This window comes from Sapajus apella, unplaced genomic scaffold, assembly GCF_009761245.1.
Source record: "Sapajus apella isolate SASKATOON/1434 unplaced genomic scaffold, GSC_monkey_1.0 scaffold11, whole genome shotgun sequence".
NCBI classification, from domain to species: domain Eukaryota; kingdom Metazoa; phylum Chordata; class Mammalia; order Primates; family Cebidae; genus Sapajus; species Sapajus apella.
In genome coordinates this window covers 25,136,848-25,156,531 of record NW_022436951.1, presented here as the reverse complement: position 1 = coordinate 25,156,531, position 19,684 = coordinate 25,136,848, and the positions used below count along the sequence as shown (strand labels likewise).

Below are 19,684 nucleotides of genomic sequence, written 5' to 3'. Positions count from 1 at the left end.
CTGAGTCACCTGAGAAGATAATCCAGCATGCTGTGAAACAGAACACTTTACCAGATGGCCTCAAAAAGCACACAGTTTGAGAGTGAAAGACCAAAACCATCTAGGTGGTTTAGTTACAGGAGATGTTGATCATGGCCAAGGACCAGCACAGCTCTGGCGGGTGCACACTTTCCTACAACAATATTGATCTTCGTATCTGACTCTCACAATACGATGCATGTCTCATCTGTCAGTCAATCTAGTGAGTTACCATGAAACAAATATAGTCCCTCATTATTACATACTGTCAAGATATTAAAAATTCTGGCCAGCTACAGTGGGTCAAGCCTACAATCCCAGCACTTTGGGAGGCCAAGGCGTGAGAATTGCCTGAGCCCAGGAGTTCAAAACCAGCCTGGGCAATATAGCAAGACCCCTGTCTCTACTTAAAAATAGAGGTGAGCAGATTACAAGGTCAGCAGTTTGAGACCAGCCTGGCCAATATGGTGAAACCCCGTCTCTACTAAAAAGACAAAAAATTAGCCAGACATGGTGGCAGATGCCTGTAGTCCCAGCCACTCCGGAGGCTGAGGCAGAAGAATCACTTGAACCTGGGAGGCGGAGGTTGCAGTGAGCCAAGATCATGCCACTGCACTCCAGCCTGGGTGAAGAGCGAGACTCTGTCTCAAAAAAAAGAAAACGAAAAAAAGTGTATTTTAATTCCACATAAATATTGTTAATAACAGACCTCTGCTGCTTTAGGCAAGAAAGCCTTGATTATTCCCATTCTGATGGGAAACTTCTGAAGGATACAGCACATGCTCTTGGATTCTTTACCGGGGTTAGGAACCTGATTTCATCTTTTCTTGAGGATTTTGGGACTCCTTCAGGCTCTGCGCCCATAAAAGTGATGCCCACAGCAAGTAAGGAAGACACTATCTTTCAATCTACACAGAAACCACCCAGGCTCCTAAGCTTCTGCTGTTCTCCCATCTGCTTGGCCGCAGGACGTAGCCTGGCCATGCGCCACCCCCACGGATATGTCTGAAGGAAGTGCCAAATCTCCTGTGGAAAGAAAGGCTGAAGTCTTTTCCTCCAAGGGCCACTAAGTCAGCGGGTATTGCAAAGTGTTTGCGGGTAATAGGTCCTTTGAATGCATAGGGGGATTGCAAACCGTTTGCAGGTAAAAGGTCCCTTGAATACATGGGGGGATTGCAAACTGTTTGCAGGTAAAAGGTCCTTTGAATGCATGGTTAACGTAACGGAAGATACCAAGCCAGGCTTTTATTTTGCTTTTAATTTAATTTTACACACTATGTATCGTATCAAGTGAAAAAAAAATTCTTTTCCAAAATGATATGCATTTCAATATGCTTAAAGCCTTTCGCCTTTTAAGGTAAATAATCCAGAAAAGTTATGTGCACCCTAGAAGCTGCCTGCCTCGGATGCGTGATGATCCTTTATGCCCCGTGAACACTTCATAGCTTTCAACTGGACCATGAGTTGAACTCCCCAAATTCCTCAAAAAATGTTCAGGACCCTTTCTGTTTGTTGGGTAGAGAAAGAACGCTTCAATATAAATAGTTGCACCTGATTTTTAAAGATCATTCACGCATTTATTTATTTATTTATTTTTCAGACAGAGTCTTGCTCTGTTGCCCAGGCTGGAGTGCAATGGCACAATCTCAGCTTACTGCAACCTCCGCCTCCCAGGTTCAAGCGATTCTCCTGCCTCAGCCTCCCCAGTAGCTGGAATTACACGCATGCACCACCACACCTGGCTAATTTTTGTATTTTTAGTAGAGACGGGTGGGGTTTCACCATGTTGGCCAGGCTGGTTTCAAACTCCCAGCCTCAACTGATCCGCTCACATCAGAGTCCCAAAGTGCTGGGATTATAGGCATGAGTCACCATGCCTAGCTAAGTCATGCATTTTTTTTTTTTTTTTTTTTTTTTTTTTTGGAGACAGAGTCTCACTCTATCACCCAGGCTGGAGTGCACTGGCACGATTTCAGCTCACTGCAACCTCCGCCTCTTGGGTTGAAACAGTTCTTCTGCCTCACCCTCCTGAGTAGCTGTGACTACAGGTGCATGCCACCACACCTGGCCAATTTTTTGTATTTTTGGTAGAGTCGATGTTTCACCATATTGGCCAGGTTGGTCTTGAACTCCTGACCTTGAAGATCACGCATTTAATGGTACAGGGCTATAATCCAACATAACTCTTTCTAAGAATGTAGGTGTTACTGCTATGGTCCTTCTCATTTTGTGAATAATATTCTAAAAAGAAGAAAATTCATATTCTAAAAAGAAAATTTTGACACCTATGGTTTAGACCATGTTTAGTACTCTAAACAAGAGAAAACTAACAAACATGCATTTATAACGTGTCCTGCATCTGCTGTTTTCAAGATTTTCCTTAAACCCACATCCTCCAAGCACTGTCTTTTCTTTCTTGCATATTTCAACTAACTCAAGGGTGCTTTTTCAAACTTTCTATATACCATGCATAAAAAAAATTCAGTATACAACAGCCAAAAGGTAGAAGCAACACACATGTCCACCAATAAATAAACGGATACAAAAATGTGGTATATGCATACAATGGAATTATTCAGCCCTAAAAAGGATGTAAATTCAGACCCGTGCTACAACATGGATGAATCCGGAAGACATTACGCTAAGTGAAATATGACAGTTAAAAAAAGATCAATACTGTACAATTCCACTCGTATGAGGCATCCAGAAGACTGAAATTGACAGAGAAAGTGGAAATGTACAATTCCACTTAGATGAGGTACCTAGAGTAACCAAACTGATAGAAACAGAAAGTGGGAGGGTGGCTGGCAGGGGCTAGAGATGGGGAAAGGGGAGCTGTTGGTGAATGAGTATGGATTCAGTTCTGCAGGAGGAGAAGAGTTCTGGAGATTCTAAATATACTTAGAATTCTAGAGAGTTCTAAATATACTTAATGCTATTGAACTGTGCATTAGAAATGACTGTGATAAATTTTATTCATGCATTTTACCACAATTAGATTTTTTTTAGTTTAAGAAAGAAAAAAATAGGTAATACTGGGAATTTTGGTGTTGTATAGAATACATTAATCTCTCTTTCAAAGTATAAAGAGAGATTAAAAACAAACATAGACTTGAGAGGAAATAAGACACATTATGCTCCTTAACTAAATAAGAAGTGTTTTTTTCGTTTTCCTTTTTTTTTTTTTTTTTTGAGATAGAGTTGTGATCCTGTTGCCCAGGCTGGAGTACAATGGCACGATCTTGGCTCACCACAACCTCCACCTCCCAGGTTTAAGCACTTCTCCTGCCTCAGCCTCCCAAGTAGCTGGGATTACAAGCATGTGCCACCACAGTCGGTTAATTTTTTTGTATTTTTAGTACAGACAGGGCTTTTCCCATGTTGGTCAGGCTGGTCTCGAACTCCGGACCTCATGTGATCTGCCCACCTCAGCCTCCCAAAGTGCTGGGATTACAGGTGTGAGCTATCATGTCCAGCCCTAATAAAAAGTTTTAGAGGCTGGGTGTTGTGGCTCACACCTGTTATCCCAACACTTTGGGAGGCCAAGATTGGAGGATCACTTGAACCCAGGAGTTCCAGATCAGCCTGGGCAACACAGTGAGATCCTATTTCTCCAATAATGATATAATAATAATAATAATAATAATAATAATTTACTCATGCATGGTAGCACATGCCTGTATTCCCAGCCACTAGGGAGGCTGAGGTGGGAGGATGGCTTGAGCCTTGGAGGTCAAGGCTGTGACTATGTCACTGCAGTCTAGCCTTGGTGACAAAGCAAAACCTTGTCTCTTAAAAAAAAAAAAGCCAAGCATGGTGGCTCATGCCTGTAATCCCAGCAGTTTGGGAAGCCAAGGCAGGAGCATCGCTTGAGTCCAAGAGTTTGCAACCAGCCTGGGCACCATGGCGACATCCCGTCTCTACAAAAAATACAAAAACAAAAGTTAGCCGGGTGTGGTGGTGCACACCTGTTGTCTCAGCAACTCAGGAGGCTGAGGTGGGAGGATCACCTGAGTCCAGGAGGCAGAGGTTGCAATGAACCAAGATTGCACCACTGCACTCCAGCATGGGTGACAGAGTGAGAGTCTATCTCAAAATGAAAAAAAAAAAAAAAGTTTTAGAAGACACACCTTCAGATTTTAACCCAAATTAAATTAAAATGTTCTAATGGTAAGTTATAGCCTATTCAGAAAGAGAGAGAACAAAAGGCATTGAGATTTTCAGGGAGACTGTTATCTCAGAGTTCAAATAATTAATCAACAGCTGATGCTGTAGCTGTCAGTAAATTCAGTAAAGGAACTCCCACAAACCAACAGGGACATCAAACGACCAGACTTAATTGGAACCAAAACTTGATAATCTGAAACCTCTTCCTTAAAAAGCAAAAAAGGAAAGAATATGTAAAATATGTGTCTGGCTGGTACAAAGGAAGAAACTGATTTCTTTTTTTAAGATTACAGAAAATTTTGCCTCAGTGTATAAAAATTACTCAGTAGACAATAACAAATATTAATTATTCATTAATAATTCAGGCAGGGTAAGGTGGCTCACATCTGTAATCCTGGCACTTTGGGAGGCCAAGGCAGGTGGATCATGAGGTCAGGAGATCTAGGCCATCCTGGACAACACAGTGAAACCCCATCTCTACTAAAAATACAAGAATTAACCTGGTGTGGTGGCACACACCTTTTGTCCCAGGTACTTGGGAGGCTGAGGCAGGAGAACTGCTTAAACCCAGGAGGTAGAGGTTGCAGTGAGCCGAGATTGTACCACTGCACTCCAGCATGGGTGACAGAGTGAGACTCCATCTCAGGAAAAAAAAAAAAAAATTCAAAGGCCTCCCTTAGACCAGGCACGGTGGCTCACTCCTGTAATCCTGGCACTTTGGGAGGCCCAGGTGGGTGGATCACGAGGTCAAGAGATCAAGACCACCCTGGACAACACGGTGAAACCCTGTCCTAGTAAAAATGCAAAAATTAGCCGGGTTTGGCAGCGTGTGCCTGTAGTCCCAGCTAACCAGGAGGCTGAGGCAGGAGAATCACTTAAACTCAGAGGGCGGAGGTTTGCAGTGAGCCAAGATTGAGCCACTGCACTCCAGCCTAGGCAACAGAGTGAGGCTCCAACTCAAAAAAAAAAAAAAAATCAAAAGCCCTCCTTAGACTACCTACCTCCATTTAGTATCATAGCAAAACAACTTGAAGTGACATTTCATAATCCTACAGCTAAAAGGGTTGTTTATACATTCACACACCCGCTCATTTGCTCCTCCAAAACCCTGTGATGGGCAGTAAAGGTCTCTGCTCCTGCCTCTTCTAACAGGTAATGAAACCGGCAAGGGGACAGTAAATATTGTCCCTACAGTCACAGAGCCCATGATCAGAGTGAGGACGGAACCCTGAATTTTTGAGAATATGCCACATTGTGGATCTGCAGCGAATGGCCTCTCTCCATCACCCATCCACCCACAGAGCTTCATCGGCCTCATCAGCACGGCTGATGTCTCCGTGCTCCGGGTGTTCCACTTTAATGAACTCCACAGCTACCCACCCACTCCGTTCACCTGTGCTGCCCTGGTCTGCTCAGGGCCTCACCTTGCATCGACTAGATTTCCACAAAGGTTCCTTCCTGCGAGATTTCCCTCAGGGTCTTACCCCCTTAACCCAATCACCAAAAGGTGATACAACAGCCCAAGTCCTAACGAATGATTTTTTAACAGTCACTGAAGTAGAGAGGGAGAGGGGCTTCCGCCCACAGAAGGACTTCACTTACTACTGGGTTTTTACTCTTTGTGTCCACACACATGACAAATGGCACTTCTGAACCTGCTACAACAGGGATGTAAAATAACAACCATAGTAATAGTTCCCAATCATTTATTCCAAGAAAGACAAATTACGGCCAGGCACAGAGGCCTGTAATCCCAGCACTTTGGGAGGCCAAGGCAGGAGGATGGCTTGAGCCCAGGAGTTCGAGACCATCCTGGGCAACGTGGCGAAACCCCATCTCTGCTGAAAATACAAATTAGCTGGGTAGTACAGCTAAGTTTTCACAGTAGTGCAGGCCTATAGTCCTAGCTACTCAGGAAGCTGAGATTGGAGGATCACCTGAGCCTGGGGAGGTCAAGACTGTGGTGAGCCATGATCACTGCACTCCAGTCTAGGCAATACAGTGAGATCCCACCTCAAAAAAAAAAAAAAAAAAAAAAAAAAAGACAAATTATTCGAAATGTCAAGGGTTCCTTGGCAAAAATAATGACAGTCAAGGACATCTTATCCCCCTCATCCTAAACATACCACCTCACTCCTCACTTTGCATGGACGACTTTGTCCCTAAAGTATAGGCTGTATGTTTAAGAGGTTCACTGAGTAATAAGAAAAATTCAACATGTAATGTAAGTAAAAATGGCAGCGGGAGGTGAGGAAAGAACTAGGTTGTTAAGCATCAAGTGTAACAAAGATAAAGCGTGGTAAGAAACCCTGGCTGGGTGCGGTAGCTCGTATGTGTAATCCCAGCACTTTGGGAGGCCAAGGCCAGCAGATTACTTGTAGTCAGGAGTTCGAGACTAGCCTAGCCAACATGGTGAAACCCTGTCTCCACTAAATACACAAAATTAGCCAGGCGTGGTGGCGGGTGCCTGTAATCCCAGCTACTCGGAAAGGTGAGCAGGAGAATCTTGTGACTCTGGGGGGGGCAAAGGTTGCAGTGAGCCGACATCATGCCACTGCATTCCAGCCTGGGCAAGAGACTCTGCCCTGAAACAACAAAAAAAGAAAAAACAGAAATCCTAAGAGCCATAAGGCAACATCTGCTGCGGGCTCACACCACTTCTCACTCTGTGGAAAGGTACTCTTATCACTCCACAAATGGCCATGATGATGCCACGCAGTTTAAGACCCTAGACACAAGCAGCTCCCAAACGCGAGGCGGGGCCAGGTGCGGGTTTCCTCACGTTCGATTTCAAATTCCACAAGAATAAACAAGCTGGTCGGTTTAATGGCTTTTCAGAAACAGAAAGTACATTCCATTTTGAAGCACATAAAAACATGTCAGAAAAGTTCCACATAACTTACCCCCAAAACACATTCCCTTGCCCATTTTAATAATTTGGAACAGCTGCAGCATGAAATGCTTAAAAATGTCGGGAGAAGCTCACTTCATTTCTTCAATCCAAAACCTACCAAGTCAAGGTTTTCAAAAAGCTCAAGGGTGTAACACCTACTATCAAATTTCACACTCCCCAAAAAAATCAAGTATCATTTGACTTCAGCATGCACATGTGTATCAAAACATCATGCTGCATACCTTACATATAGCCAATAACTTTTTTTTTTTTTTTAAATCAAGTATAACTGGCCAGGCACAGTGGTTCGCGCCAGTAATCTCAGCACTTTGGGAGGCTGAGAGAGGTGGATCATTTGAGGTCAGAAGTTCAAGACCAGTCTGGCCAACATGGTGAAACCTCGTCTCTACTAACAATTAAAAAAAAATTAGCTGAGCATGGTGACAGGCACCTGTAATCCCCACTACTGGAGAGGCTGAGGCAGGAGAATCGCTTGAACTTGGGAGGCAGAGGTTTCAGTAAGCTGGACGTTGCAGTGAGCCAAGATCACGTCACTGCACTCCAGCCTGGGCCACAGAGTGAGACTCCACTTCAAAAAAAATAATCAAGTATGACTAAGAAAATGTAAAGCGACTCAGTGGTCTTATATACAGTGTGCTTATAGAGACCAAGGGGCCCAGGTTGGATGTCACAATCCCAAAGCAGCAATAACTCAACCAAACAGCATGGTTTGATCAAGTCAAAGACACCAAATCCACAGCCCTGAAGCACTTTCCCTGGCACTGCTTCACTCCCCTGGGACTAAGATTCTGATCAGTAACAACAAGGCATCCTCTGTTACCCCACATAACTGCTCTGTGCTACATAAACCAGAGGTATGTAGCATCGCTATGGTTAATGAAAATACCACACTGCTTTTTGTCATGTGGTCCTGAAAAACTGGATGTAGACGATACAATTTGAAATGCACTGGGGAAATGAGTTATTTAAAGTCCGTGCTATGGCAGCTAAAGGGAAGAATTGTTAAGAAGAGAGATCCATTATATAGATTTATTTCGTACTCACCATCCCCCCGCCTTCCTTCTCTCTCAAACATCTCAGCTAAATACGGCAGTGACTTACTTCCTAACTATCTTGAGTGCAACTTCAGCTGTAAGTTACAGATCCATATGTTCATGGTCCACTGGCTCAAATTCAACAGACAGGGCTAACCTCCTCCAAACACCTGTTACTTCACACACAGTTACAACTTGACAAATGGCACCACAGCCTACCCAAATGAGTAACCCACTAATCCTATAGAATGTCAGCTTACTTGCCCCTCAAACCCAGTTAAACACTTAGCATCTACCTCTTAATATCTCACACACTAACTCCTAACTGGAAACCCCTCCTTTCTCAGCCACTACGCTGTGGCCAAGGGAGTCTTCCCCCAAAAAGCATGCTTCATCAAGTTGACCGCTACACTTTTCATGAGTCCATTCAAGCTCGTTGAGGTGCACAGAGCCCGTCCTTCCTCCACTGCTCTTGACTGCCTTGCCAGCCAGTGGCATGCAACCTTTGCTCTGCCATCTAGAATGTTCTGCGTTGGATATTAAATATCCAAACATGTCATGCTGTTTCCTGTCTTTCCTCATGATGATCCGCTGCCAGGACACCACCCTCTTTCTTGGCCAAATTCCTCTACAAATACTCAAAACTTAGGCCAACTATTAATAGTGCCTCGGTGAGGAATCATTTTCTGACCCTCTCATTTCCTCCTCATTCTGATGCTCCTTCTTTGTGCTCCCATGTGAGTATTTTTATCACACCCATTGCCACCCTGAGCTATAGCCCATGGTTTGCCTATGTCTGTCTTCACTAATCAATGAGGTGCATTTCATTTATTTAGTCTTCCAACAAGCCACTCCCACAAGCAGTCATTGGCGCCTACACAGAGCCTAGTATCCAGGCAAGATGGCATCAGCATCACAATGCTGAGGACATACGATTTCACCACCAATCCACCCAATAAATTAATGCTTTAACTGTGTTCTAGTGCTCTATGCTCACTACCTTTTTTTTTTTTTTTTTTTTTTTTTTTTTTTTTTTTTTGAGATGAAGTCTCACTCTGTCACCCAGGCTGGAGTGCAGTGGTGCAATCTTGGCTTACTGCAACCTCTGCCTCCCCAGTTCAAGCAATTCTCCTGCCTCAGCCTCCTCAGTAGCTGGGATTATAGGCACGCACCACCACACCCAGCTAATTTTTGTATTTTTAGTAGAGACAGGGTTTCACCACGTTGGTGAGGCTGGTCTCAACCTCCTGACCTTGTGATCCGCCTACCTCAGCCTCCCAAAGTGCTGGGATTACAGGTGTGAGCCACCACGCCTGGCCTTGCCCACTACCTTCTATGTAACCAAATTGTTTGACATTGTCCAATTAAACAATTAGAAACATTTCAGCCAGGTGTAGTAACTCATGCCTATAATCCCAGCACGTTAGGAGGCAGAGGTGGAAGGATCGCTTGAGGCCAGAAATTCGAGACCAGCCTGAGCAATGTAACAGTCTCCACCTATACAAAAAATTAAAAATACAAAAAATTAGCTGGGTGTGGTGGCATGTACCTATAGTCCCAGCTACTTGGGAAGCTGAGGTAAGAGGACTGCCCGAGCCCAGGAGTTGGAGGCTGTGGCTCACTACGACTACAGGTGCACACCACCATGTCCAGCTAATTTTTGTATTTTCAGTAGAGACGGGGGTTTCATCATGTTGGCCACACTGGTCTCGAACTCCTGACCTCATGATCCGCCTGCCTCGGTCTCCCAAAGTGCTGGGATTACAGGCATGAGCCACCGTGCCCGGCCTTGAAGGAAATCTAAACCCAAAGAGAGACAAGGGAGAAAAAAAATCCACAAAAAACAACTTCCAAATTGCTACTCTCCTGTGCTGATGTGGAAGTGGCCACTCTGGAGAATCAATGTTTGGTAAAGTTTTAAAATACATATAGTCAGACAGATAGTTACAATTACCTTCTGGCTACGAGTCTTGATTTCATGTGAAAAAAAAAAAAAAAAAAGCCAAAAAACCAGAAAGACCTGAGAAACCGCACTGCGTTCGTCTGTCGCAAGAGGAGCCCAAAGCCGAGACAGTACTAACCAACCACGCGGTCTTCAAGCCACGCTGCCTTCGTGTGAGGCGCACTGTTACTTGACACGAGCCTCGGAAAAAGATGGAAACAGGCCAACGACGTCTACTTCGGGAAGACTGAACTCAAGAAAATGAAACACATATTTCAATTTGCAAGGTCCCCAAACGATCCGCGGCAGGTATGCCCAGTCTTTACACGGCAAGCAGGCCGTGACTTCCCTGCAGGTGAACTCGGCTCCACCGCCTGCTGAAATCAATAGGCCTTTCACTGGCTCATGCCTGCTAACATATTTTTGCCTGCCAGATGCAGGCTTCAAAGTTAATTCAGAAGCAACATCAAACACATTTGCAGATTTGGGCTGGAATGCCACCTAACCCAAGGAGGATATTTTTGAAACACCTAAAAATACATCAGCTGTGAAGCATAGTTCGTGCTTACAGAAGCATTTATCTTTAGACACAACCCCACTTCTTCAAATGGGCTCCTTTGATTCTGATCTCTGTGCTGTTCGTTCAGCAAGACCAACAAACTAACCGAAGGGCCGGGTGGAACAGGGAAGAGCTTCCTCTGTCGCCAGCCTCTACACCATAATTGCAAGCATGCGCTCAAGTTCCCCACAGCTGTCCCCGTGATGTGGTTTTGAACTACTCCTTAGAGCCTGGGAGAAGAGTCTCCTCCGTGCAACTGACCCAGAGCTCCACAATCCCTATAATGAAGAGAATGTGCTTCTCTTCCATTCAGCAGGAAACAAAACTGCCACGCCTCGGAACCTGGCAGCCCTTCCACTCCGGCCACGGAGCTTGCTTTGGTACAACAGGAACCTCTCCTGCTCTTGTCAACACTGCTTAGATGCTGGGTACATAACAATTTGAGATGATCCAGGGCCAGAGAGCACAGGAAGACAGAAGACAGGCGCCCAAAAACCACTTGTTATTCTCACTCTGCCCAGGAGCTTCCAGGATGGTAAGTGCCACGTTTTCACAGCCACTGGACTTGATAAGACCAGGAGACAGTGACATGTGGCCTCTTCCTTCACCTCCCTCCACACAGTCCCATGACTTTTCCCCCACCTCTACCCTGGTCTAAAACCTCTTCCCTCCCCCACTGAATTACTGCAGCACTGTCAAGCCATCTGTCCTCTCATTGGTATCATTTCCCTCTTAAATCTTCTGAAATTTTTCTTAGAGACATTCTCCTTTCAGAAGCCTTTAACAGGCTGGGTGTGGTGGCTCATGCCTATAAATCCCAGCACTTTGGGAGGTCAAGGGGGGAGGGTGGCTTGAAGTCAAGAGTTCAAGACCAGCCTGGGCAACATAGCAAGATCCCAGTCTTGACAAAAATTTAAAAATTAGCTGGGCGTGGTGGTGCATGCCTCTAGTCCCAGCTACTCTGGAGGCTGAGGTGAAAGGGTCACTGGAGTCTGGGAGGTCAAGGCTGCAAAGAACTATGATCGCATCACTGCACCCCAGGCTGGGTGACAGAGTGAGATCCTGTCTCTAAAACAAAGTGAAACAAAACTTTAACAAATATAGTGGAGTCTGTGGACCATCAACTCCAGACTTTCCAGGTGAGCTCTAAGTGGGAAGGGATGATCTGGCGCCACTGACATCTTAGGTCAGATGACTCTGCTGGGGCAGCTGCCCTGGGCACTCTGGTACGTTTAACAGCATCCCTGACATCTACTCAGTAGATGCCATCAGCAACACCCAACCATAGCTATGAGACCAAAAATGTCTTTTAGATATTGCCAAATGTCCCCAGGGTGGAATCATCCTAGGCTGGGAACCAATGCTTTAACCCCAAGCTGCTCATCCCACCTAATTTCTGCAAGTTCCCCAGCAAGCATCTGATTCCATGAGCAAAGGCAGCCTTCTCCCGCTGCAGTGAGCCCACAGCAAACTCATCATCTCTCCCACTTCCTGGACAGTGCTCACTGGCTTTTCCTTCTCATCAACTTTATTTTATTTTTTTAAGACAGGGTCTTGCTCTGTCACCCAGGCTGGAGTGCAATGCCACAATCTCGGCTCACTGCTGTCTCAACCTCCCTAGCTCAGTCCCTTCCCTGAGTAGAAGGGATTATAGATGCACCCCACCACAACTGGCTAATTTTGTAATCTTTTTGTAGAGATAGGACTTCGCCAGATTGCCCAGGTTGGTCTTGAACTCCTGGGCTCGAGCAATCCTTCTGCCTCAGCCTCTCAAAGTGCTGGGATTACAGGCATGAGCCATCGCACCCAGCTTTCTACCCAACCCTGATGATCTCATGCCTTTCTAGTGTCAGCACCGTCACCCCCTCCACAGCATTCCTCAGCCATGCGTAGGTTATACCTGTGTACAACAAACACACACCCTGCTCCTCCTCTCCTTAGCAGGTGGGTATCTGTTCTCGCCAGATCTTAGCAGGCAGTGGCAGGAGATGAAGGAAGTCCAGGCCCTCATCAGACCCTCTCCAAGGAAGGGGGCAATCAGGAGAGCACCAACCCCCTCCCCTCTAGGCAGCAAACCCATAGCCAAGAGGTTCAGGGTGGAAGCCTGGGGTCCCTGGCCGGGCACTGGGAGCCGAGCAGGGCTCTGATCTTGAAGTGACCAGAGGAAGGGTAAGGCTGGTGAGGTGAAGCCTCAGGCAGGAAGAGCCTGGGAGTTCCAGGAAGAGAAGCTAGCAGGGGCACAGAAGGCGGGGCTCCTGCACAGGCACTTACAGCCAGCGCGGAGCTGTAAGTGGGCACTGCAGCCAAACCACACAGGCCAGACCTATGGACACTGGCCATCAAACTCGGTTCGGCCTCTGATCCCCTCAAGGACAAGCCTGGGACAGGGATGCACCCACAGGAGTAGTTCAAGGGCCCAGCGATAAGGTTCAGGGGCTTCATAAGCACAGTCAAACCCAAGCCTGCGTCCTCACATAACTCAACCCTCAGTGACCCTTCAGCCATCCAAGGCCGTGTGCTGGGAGCTGGCCTTGGCATTATCTCCGCTAAACTGCAAGCTTTGAGGCTGGGGATGGTGTTGTAAACTTCTTCCAAATCCCCCTTAAAATGGAGCCAAGTTCAAGGCAGGAGCTTTCTAAATAAACACTTGCTGCTGTGAGATGGAGAAGATGGAGAGAAAGGTACAAAGGTTAAAGTTTCAGAGCTTTCACTTATTTTACTTTAAAACATCCCTGTCAGTTTGAGGGATTATGATATCTGACCTCTTAAAACACATACATGTTAAAAACTGATGTTCAGAAAGATTAAATTATCAATACAGAGCCAAAGAGGAGGTTAGTGAAGAAAAGGGGGAATCAACTCTCACTTGGCTATTCTGAGTGCTTTTACCTTTTTATCACGCTCTACCCCATTTCAATAAAGATACCAAAAACTACGGGAACAAATATTTTCCTGGTTTCTGACAAAGTTCTCAGATAAAAATCCCAGTCCCCAAGGAGAAAAAGCTAACAGTTGTCCTTCGCAGAGAACGGCAGCCTCCCTACCTGGAGATGAGATGCTCACCAGCATCCCATGGAACGTGCCAGCTCAGAACACAGAGTCAACAAATAATGCAACATCCAGACGCCAGCAGGGGGAAAACGCCACAGGAGTCCCTCCTCAGTGATAAGACTTAAGGGGAGTACCTGGCTGGATGCGGAGGTTCAGGCCTGTCATCCCAACACTTTGGAAGGCTCAGGCGCCAGGATCACTTGAGCCCAGGAGCTCAAGACCAGCCCGCGCAACCTAGCAATTTTTTTAAATTTAGAACAAAAAACTTAAAAAAAAAATTAACCAAGTGCAGTGGCTCACACCTACAGTCCTATATACTGTAGTCCTGTATATACACTCAGGCGGGGGGATCACTTGAACTCAGGAGTTAGAGGCTGCAGTGAACAGCAATCATGTCACTACATTCACCATAGCAAGACATCATTACAAAAAAAAGAACTTGTATCTTTTCTCTAATGACAGAAAAGTATGAGTTTGAAAACATAGGTTGAGCATCCTAATGTGAAATGCCAGCCCAGGTGACAGAGTGAGGCCCTGTCTCCAAAAAAAAAAAAGGAGGGCACCCACGGTGAGCAGAATAATGGCTCCTTCTGCGAAGACATCCATCCACACTCCTCCCAGGGCCTGTACTAGGTAATGTCACATGGCAAAGGTGCTCTGCACAGGTGACTAAGGTTATGAAACCTGAGATGGGGAGATCATCCAGCGTGCCCCAATCTAATCACGTGAGGCCTTAAAAGCGGACAGCCTTTCTTGGCTGCAGTCAGAGAGAGAGAAGAGAGTAGAGGAGAAGGAGGAAAGATTTGAAGCCACGGGAGGGATGCAATGCGTGGTTACTGGCAATGAAGATGAACAAAGGGAGCCACAGATCAGGGGACCAGGGAAGGTGCGTGGCCTCTAGAAGCTGGGAACAGCCCTGAGGTGACAGTCAGCAAGAAAACAAGGATCTCAGTCCTACAACTGCAAGTAACTGAATTCAGCCAACAGCTGCAATGAGCAGGAAATTGATCCTCCCCCTAGAGCCTCTGGAAACAGACACAGCTCTGCTGACACCTTGATTTCCACTGGTGAGACCTATGGGACTTTTGACGTACAGAATTGTAAGAGAGTAGCTTTTTTCTTTTAAGTACACTTATGATAATTGGCTATGCAGCAACAGAAAACTAATACAACATCTCGGGAAAAATTCAATTAATTTTATTTGTCTTTCTCTTTTTTTTTTTTTAAGATGGGGTTTCACCATGTTGGTCAGGCCGGTCTTGAACAGCCGGCCTCAGGTGATCCACCCTTGGCCTCCAAAGTGCTTGGATTACAGGTGTGAGCCACCACGCCCAGCTTTTTTTTCTCTTTTAAAGGTATAGACAGGCATTGCTCCAAGCCAGGATCAAACGTGGAGAAGCGGTGGCTGTTCTGACAGGTGGCGGTCTTGGCTCCATGCGAGAGACATCCAACAGATGCTGTCATCTCTGGTAAACGGCTTCAATGATAATTTAAAAAACCATGGTGGCTGCTTTATGAATAATAATACAATTTTGCAAGCCTCAAATGGAAGGTCTATAATGGCCTAATTAACTGAACTGAACTGCAAATTGGATGCATAAAGTCCTGCGGGTTTCCCCTAAGGAAGAAAAGGACCTTATTCCAAGACCAAGATCTTATTCACAGTATTTATTGGGCACTTTATCAGATTTAACATCATTATCATGAAAAGAGGGAAAGAAAAAAAAATAAAAAAACGTTTTAAAAGGGCCTGCCTTTAAACCCAGTGGGTAGTTTTTTTCCTTCTAGTTGACTTACTTATTCTTGACTACTGAAAATGTACAGTAAGAACCTGTGTCTAGGTGGGCATGCTGGCACGTGCCTGTAATCCCAGGTACTCAGGAGGCTAAGGCAGGAGGATTCTTTAGCTCAGGAGTTTGAGTCCAGCTTGGGCAACACAGCAAGACACCATTACAAAAAAAAGAACTTGTATCTTTTCTCTAATGACAGAAAAGTATGAGTTTGAAAACACAGGTTGAGCATCCTAATGTAAAATGCCTGGGACAAAAAAATGTGGATTTTTTCTGAGATGGAGTCTTGCTCTGTCACCCAGGCTGGAGTGCAACGGCCATGATCTTGGCTCACTGCAACCTCCGCCTCCCAGGTTCAAGCAATTCTCCTGCCTCAGCCTCCCTAGTAGCTGTGATTACAGGTGCATGCCACCATGCCCGGCTAAATTTTGTATTTTTAGTAGAGACGGGTTTCACCATGTTGGCCAGGGGCTGATCTCAAACTCCTGACCTCATGATCTGCCCGTCTCGGCCTCCCAAATGCTGAGATTATAGGCTTGGGCCACTGCGCCAGGCAGTGTTGTGGATTTCAGTTCTTTTTATTTTGGAATATTTGTATAATGTGTACTCATTAATCAACCCAAATTCAAAATTCACAATCCTCCCCAATGAGCATTTCTTTTCAACATCATAACAGCATGCAAAATGTCTTGGATTTTGGAGGATTTTGGATTTGGGGTTTGGGGATTACGTATATTCAACCTATCTGCACCTACAAGAGACATACAAATAACAAATTTTAAAATCCAGGTTCACATTTTATCAACTACAAGACTATTTGTATTAAGAATGGCATTTATTTTATAAACATTTATTGCACAACCACCAGGTGACTGGCAGTGTCCTTGGCTCAAGGAAGACAAAATAAATCCTTGACAAGCCTAGCAAAGAAACTGCTACGCAAACAGTTACATGACAGTGTCAAATATTTAATAATAAAAACACAGGCATAGTGCAGTGGTCATGTAGACACCTACGCAGTGAGTATTCTATGGGAAAGAGGCAGCACCACAAGGAGATTTCTGAGGCGGAAACAGAAAAATAAATGCACATTATGCCAGCTCACGCAAAACGCAGAATGCATTGCCATTTTCACACAAACATGTATAAACATTACCTTTTCTGCACATATGGAAAATATTTTAATCAAAGACTGAGGACAAGCTAGCTCAGCAAGTCAGAGGACTGCAGCATGACTGAATTTCTCTGGACAGGGCTGTTTGAAAACATTTGGCAAACATTAGGTCAATCTGACAAAAATGACACTTTCACAGTGTAAAAATAAAAGGCAAATATGATCTTTTTTTTTTTAAACTGAGGAAGATTAAGCAATTTAAACCCATAAATATCTAATTCTTTCTCTTTCCCAGCTCTTCTTTCCCAGTCTAAGGGGAGATAAATTGGAAGAACCTGAATATTAAGTATGCCGTGAGTCTCAGCACCTACTATCCATTTTAAGACTGAATTTTTTTTTTTTGGGGGGGGGGACAGAGTCTCACTCTGTCACCCAGGCTGGAGTGCAGTGGCATGATCTCAGCCCACTGGAACCTCTGCCTCCTGGGTTCACGCGATTCTCCTGTCTCAGCCTCCTGAGTAGCTGGAATTACGGGCGTGTGCAATCACGCCCGGCTAAGTTTTGTATACAGCAGAGATAGGGTTTCAACATGTTGGTCAGGCTGGTCTCAAACTCCTGACCAGATGATCCGCCCGCCTCAGCCTCCCAGAGTGCTGGTATTACAGGCGTGAGCCACCGAACCCGGCCAAGGCTGATTTATTATTAATCATAATCACAAACATATTGGCAAAGAGAAATGTAACTCCTAAAGAATAAAAATTACTAAAAGATCAAGAGTTTTTAAAGTATTATGATTTTGGCTTAAAAATTACATAAATTTGAGCTGGACAAGAGAAATAAACATATATAGCCAGTTACCTTTAGTTCCCTATAAAGACTTGCAAACAGAGGGAAAAGTGGAGAAAATCCACAGGTCAACTGATCTTGACAGATCATAGAGTATCTATGCTTTCTTTTTCTTTTTTTTTTTCTTTTTGAGGCAGAGTCTCTCTCTGTCACCCAGGCTGGAGTGCAGTGGTGCGATCTCGGCTCACTGCCACCTCTGCCTCCTGGGTACAAGCAATTCTCCTGTTTCAGCATCCTGAGTAGCTGTGATTACAGGTGCACCACCACGCCCGGCTAATTTTTGTATTTTTAGTAGAGACGGGGTTTCACCATGTTGGTCAGGCTGGACTCGAAGTCCTGACCTCAGGTGATTTGCCCACCTTGACCTCCCAAAGTGCTGGGATTACAGGCATAAGCCACTGCATCCAGCCAAGTATCTGTACTTTAATGTCAAAATTTTATTACAGAAGTGGTTTTTAAATATCACTTTAAGGCCAGGCGCGGTGGCTCATGCCTGTAATCCCAGCACTTTGGGAGGCCGAGGCGGGTGGATCATGAGGTCAAGAGATTGAGACCATCCTGGTCAACATGGTGAAACCCTGTCTCTACTAAAACTACAAAAAATCAGCTGGGCATGGTGGCGCGTGCCTGTAATCCCAGCTACTCAGGAGGCTGAGGCAGGAGAATTGCCTGAACCGAGGAGGCGGAGGCTGCGGTGAGCCGAGATCGCGCCATTGCACTCCAGCCTGGGTAACGAGAGCGAAACTCCGTCTCAAAAAAATAAATAAATAAATAAATAAATATCACTTTATAATAGAGGTATAGTCACATTTCATAGAAGTTGAGAGAAAAATGTGCATGACCACTTTTTCTGTATTTCTCCATTCAAAACAGCAAACGGGAATCCCACAACTTAGAAAGATGGGTTCCCTCGAATGCTAGTGTCCCTCTAGGGTGGGCTCCCAGAGCCAGAAAAATAACTGAAAATCCACAGAAAGAGAAAAGTCCAGAAAAGGCAGCTTATGCGCAAGTACTCATGTCTACAAGTCAACATTTTCCCTCAGGCAGCCCAACAACTCCATGACATCTTTCCTTAGCAGAACACTTAGAACTGAACAGTGTATTCACAAGAAGCATGGTCAAACCACCTCCACGTGCAGAAGGCCCTTCAACAGAAAGTAAATGCCCACTAGTAAAATCTAGGCGATAAACTCTAGGAAAACATGATTTATTCACCCAAGTTTCGAATTTGGCAAATCCCTTAAAAACATAGTTTTACTGAGATTAACAAGATTTCTCTAAAGGCAGGAAATACTCTCTGAAAACAAAAACAGGCATTCACTCAAATGTGAGGGTCTTTCTGAAGGAATTACAAGTGGAACTTACATATATTTGGTTTCTCTTATACCGCTGGAATAAGTTATACATGATGGAGCCGCCATGGAGCTCTGTCAAGGACGCCATGTCATCCACACCTGCCTCGTTCATGGGGTGCATGACAGTCACCTTCTGGTGGGTAATTGTGCTCTGCTTGTAAGTGAATACCTGAGGGAGGGAGAGGAATTCAGTGATTTAGTTATCAGCAGTAAGTGATTTTCCACACAAATTTCTCCAACTGACAATACAATCTCAGTATAATTTCAGCAAAAAAGATTCTGAATTGGACAATAAAAAATACATTGCGAAAATCTTTTTTCATTGTCTTTACGTCAGCTATATATTTCTCTATGTGTGGGGGGGGGGTGTGTGTGTGCGCACGCGCACACATTTTTTTTTTGTTTTGAGGCATGATCTCACTCTGTCACCGAGGCAGGAGTGCAGTGGCATGGTTAAAGCTCACTGCAGTCTCCACATCCCAGGCTCAAGTGATCCTCTCACCTCAGCCTCCTAAGTAGCTGGGAGGCGTGCACCACCAGCCACCTAATTTTTGCATTTTTTGTACATACAGGGTTTTGTCATGTTGCCCACGTTGGTCTTGCAATCCATCTGTCATGGCCTCCCAAAGTGCTGGGATTACAGGCATGAGCCACAAGAGCCCCGATGTCACCTATATATTTCTAAAAGAAGCAATTATTTTGACAATTGCTATAAGATGTTCCTAAAAGATACGGACCATCTTTCAGGAGTCACAGAAACTATAAACTTATAGTTCACGTCTCTGCATTATTTCTCCATTTCATATAAATCATTAACAATTAAGAAACTTTCTGTAAGTTTTAGAAATTATGTAGGGTATTAATGTTTCATATTGAATCATATGATAATCTCGA

At 44.9% G+C, this 19,684-nt stretch overlaps 1 protein-coding gene across 2 annotated transcripts in view; it reads right to left on the bottom strand.

Moving 5' to 3' along the window:
• Positions 1–19,684, bottom strand: part of MYO10 (myosin X) — a 273,707-nt gene that overhangs the window by 143,170 nt on the left and 110,853 nt on the right. For both annotated transcript variants that reach the window (XM_032279066.1, XM_032279065.1), the window contains exon 3: positions 18,801–18,959. In XM_032279066.1, coding sequence (XP_032134957.1) covers positions 18,801–18,959 — 159 coding nt within the window. The remainder of the gene's footprint in view (positions 1–18,800; positions 18,960–19,684) is intronic.